Source organism: Stegastes partitus, unplaced genomic scaffold, assembly GCF_000690725.1.
Source record: "Stegastes partitus isolate 25-593 unplaced genomic scaffold, Stegastes_partitus-1.0.2 Scaffold277, whole genome shotgun sequence".
NCBI classification, from domain to species: domain Eukaryota; kingdom Metazoa; phylum Chordata; class Actinopteri; family Pomacentridae; genus Stegastes; species Stegastes partitus.
Window position 1 is genome coordinate 61,304 of NW_007578008.1, and position 3,374 is coordinate 64,677.

General features: G+C 43.3%; 1 protein-coding gene across 1 annotated transcript in view; it reads right to left on the reverse strand.

Moving 5' to 3' along the window:
* Window positions 1–3,374, reverse strand: part of LOC103357845 (glutamate receptor-interacting protein 2-like) — a 215,168-nt gene that overhangs the window by 58,502 nt on the left and 153,292 nt on the right. Inside the window, exons 3-4 of the mRNA XM_008282571.1 lie at window positions 2,075–2,210; window positions 1,835–1,980 (exon numbers count right to left, since the gene is read on the reverse strand). Coding sequence (XP_008280793.1) covers window positions 1,835–1,980; window positions 2,075–2,210 — 282 coding nt within the window. The remainder of the gene's footprint in view (window positions 1–1,834; window positions 1,981–2,074; window positions 2,211–3,374) is intronic.

Below are 3,374 nucleotides of genomic sequence, written 5' to 3' on the forward strand. Positions count from 1 at the left end.
TCAGTTTGGTACATTATCCATCATGCTATATCAGTATCAGTATATTAATTATTATATTCATTTGAATATACATCGTGCCACATCGGCCCATGTGAAACGTTTACATCGTCTTTAGTAAATATTCATTTTTAGCCTTATCTTGCTTCTTCCGTGCCTCATTTGCATCTAGCTGCTGTAACATGTACATTTCCTAAATAAGGCATCAATAAAGTTTATCTCATCTCATTTGAACTTAATTGACATTTAGAGGAAGAAACTTTCTTTCTATCTGTGATAACAATAGGATCGCAAAGGAAGAAAATCCCAGGTGTTCAGAGGTTTGGAGAGAATTTGAAATGGATTGAAACATGTCATAGACTTTAAAACTTCAAAACTAGATTGTTTCTGTTTGTGTGAGTTGAATTCCATCCATTCATCTGTTATCCTCCACTCATCCTGGGTCGGATCGCAGCGGCAGCAGACTGCGGTTCTACAGTTTCATTTAGCAGACGCACATCTGAGCGTGAATACAGCACAAGAAAGGACCTAGTCAGGAGGAAACAACCTGGATAAGTGCCATGAAACAAGTTCAAGTGTGATAGGACCTTGGTGCCTACAGGCAGTGCAGGAGGTAATAGGAGGTTTTTTTTTTTTTTGCTTTTTGCAGTCTGTCAAGTGCAGAGGTGTTCAGCTGGGTCTTTAGTCTTTTCTTAAAGACTGAGAGGGACTCTGCAGATCGAACAGAGACTAAGGAAGCTATGCCAGACGTCCCCAGTAACATTTTAGAATCCTTCCGAGGCATCCCAAGATGTTTGAGGCCAGATAAGATATCTGTTCCCTCCAGCGAGTTCTGGGTCTACCCCGGGGTCTCCTCCCAGGCGCCGAGGAAACCTCCAAAGGAAGGTGCCCGGGAGGCATCCTTATCAGATGCCCAAACCACTTCGGCTGCTTCCTTTTGATGCAAAAAAGAGCAGCAACTCCACTCCGAGCTAACTTCGGATGTCCGAGCGGCTCACCTTATCGCCAAAGCTGAGCCCAGCCAATCTTCAGAGGAAACTCATTTCTTGGATCCACAATCTCAGTCTGTCGGTCACGACCCAGAGCTCAGATCCACAGGTACATCCAACCAAGGTGTTGCACCGACCTGTCTGTCCATCTGACCCTCCTTTTGCAAGTCACTCATGAAAAAGACATTTAAACTCCCAGACTTGGGGAAGCAACTCATCTCTACAATCTACAGGTTTCTGGCAGAGCAGGAGGCAGAACTTAAGACTCAGGTGTGAGGGAGTGAACAGCATTACCACGTATCTTCCAAGTGCAACTCTCGTGGAAGTTAATAAAATATAGCAATAAAGCAAATATCATAACATTGGTACGATGCAAAGTAAATGTACGTATTTTGGGGTTCACGGAAAGGTTTCCAGATTTGAAGCATCCAAAAGAATCTTGGCAGGTAAAACGAGCACGGGGGGCATTGAAGTAATAAGTGAAATAAAACCCCAGAGCTTCGCTGATAGAGAGCTGCCTCCACATTTGTCTGTATTTGTACCATTACTATTTACCCACACACACACACACACACACACACACACACACANATCAGAAACAATCTGTCCAGTATTGCAGATTCTGAATCAATGACATAATGAGACAAATGTCAGGTTTTTATCTTTATCTTAGCATTTTAAAAAAAAGCTTGATATATTAAGTTAAAATTACACAAATGTTCCCCATTTTAAAAATGTATGGCTTATGGTAGAAAAAAATAAATAAATCAGATCAGAGATGGTCGAGCAAAAAGGCCCCTGATGGTTTAAGGTGGAACAACCCAGACGTGCGTCGAGCTGATGTTTACCTGTAGGCGGCAGTTCATACTCCACCTCCAGCAGAACTCTTTCTCCTACATTCTTCAGTAAACTAATGATCTCTTCGTGCCGCAGTTTGGTCAGATTGATGCCGTTCACCGACTTGATGTAGTCCCCGACGTTTAGCTGGTCGCTCCTGCTCAGCGAAGAGATTCAAGGTTTAGTCTCAGTTTTTAAAAACAGCCAGTTTATCTTTATCCACTTATTTATTTGTTCTTTTCTTCACCCACCTGGCCGCCAGTCCTCCGGGTCGCAGGTTCGACACCCGCGGCTTCCCGTCCTTGTCGGTTCCTCCTGAGATGGTGAGTCCGAGCGTGCTGCCTTCTTTCTTGACCAGCTCCACCATGGTCACCCCCCGCAGAGCTTCTAACCAAAAACACACACACACATAGAGACAATAGACGCACACAAGACGGCCAGAGAGAGAAGGACAAACCCAACACACAAACACAGAATACAGCAGAGACATAAGTGGTTAGTGTCCGTTCTGTCCGTCCTCGATCCTGCATTGAAGTGAAACTGAGACACGAGAACGATAAACCGCGAGCTGCTTGCTGCTGTGTGTCCTTGAGCAAGAGGCCGACCTCCTGTTGCTCCGGAGAGCTGGAATGACTAAAATGTAAATTTCAGATAAGATAGGCCTCGGCCAGCGAGAATTAACGAGTGCCTCATTGTTTCTTTGCACTTGAAGAGCTGCTGGCGGGGATGAAAAGGCCTTTAAAGGTTAAAGCGCGTCACTGAAAACAGCTGCAGAACTCTTCAAAGCAACCAAATGTTGATTAAATGAATTTTCCATGACGGATAGAGGAGTTTTTTAAACTTTATCTGTGTAATAAAAACCAAAACATAACCTTTAAACAATGCCAAACTTTACTTTTAAACCACTGCTGCTTTAATAATGTGATGATCTAATTATGTAGGAGCAGAAAACACTACATTTCCAATCTGAACCCAAAGCTATTGACACACTTTGAAACAGCCTTTACGGTTCTTACGTACAATTACAACCTCGTTGTGAACCCACTGAAGGGAATCCTCTGTGGACCCTCATAACAAGGATCAAGGAACAGTTCCTCCTGTTGACTCTTTTAACAGGAGGACAATAAAAAAGGATTGTACACCACTATATTCCCTAAACACTTAATTAAACTACTGTATAAACAAATGCATCGCAGCATGCAAAAGAATGGTGCGCGGCCTCTTTTCTAACGGATATAAACGGCAGCTATTCTCGGCCCCAGTCAAGGTTTGTTGAGGTAAACAACTTAATGGGTTGACTTGGGAAAGATGCTGCGGAGCTGCAGAGTTCACTTCACCTTCATCTTTCTGCTGCTTTGAAGTTAGAGTTCATGGCAAAAGTTCATGAAGACAGTTTTTTTTTTGTACTGTTGTACTTCAGGTCTGGTCCAACGTCCTCAACCGGCATTTGAACAAGACACCGAATAACCAGCCGCTAGAATAAATAATGGAAAAGCGTGAGGACTGCCTACAACAAACTGTTGTTCTGCTTCTTCTACAATGATCACACTG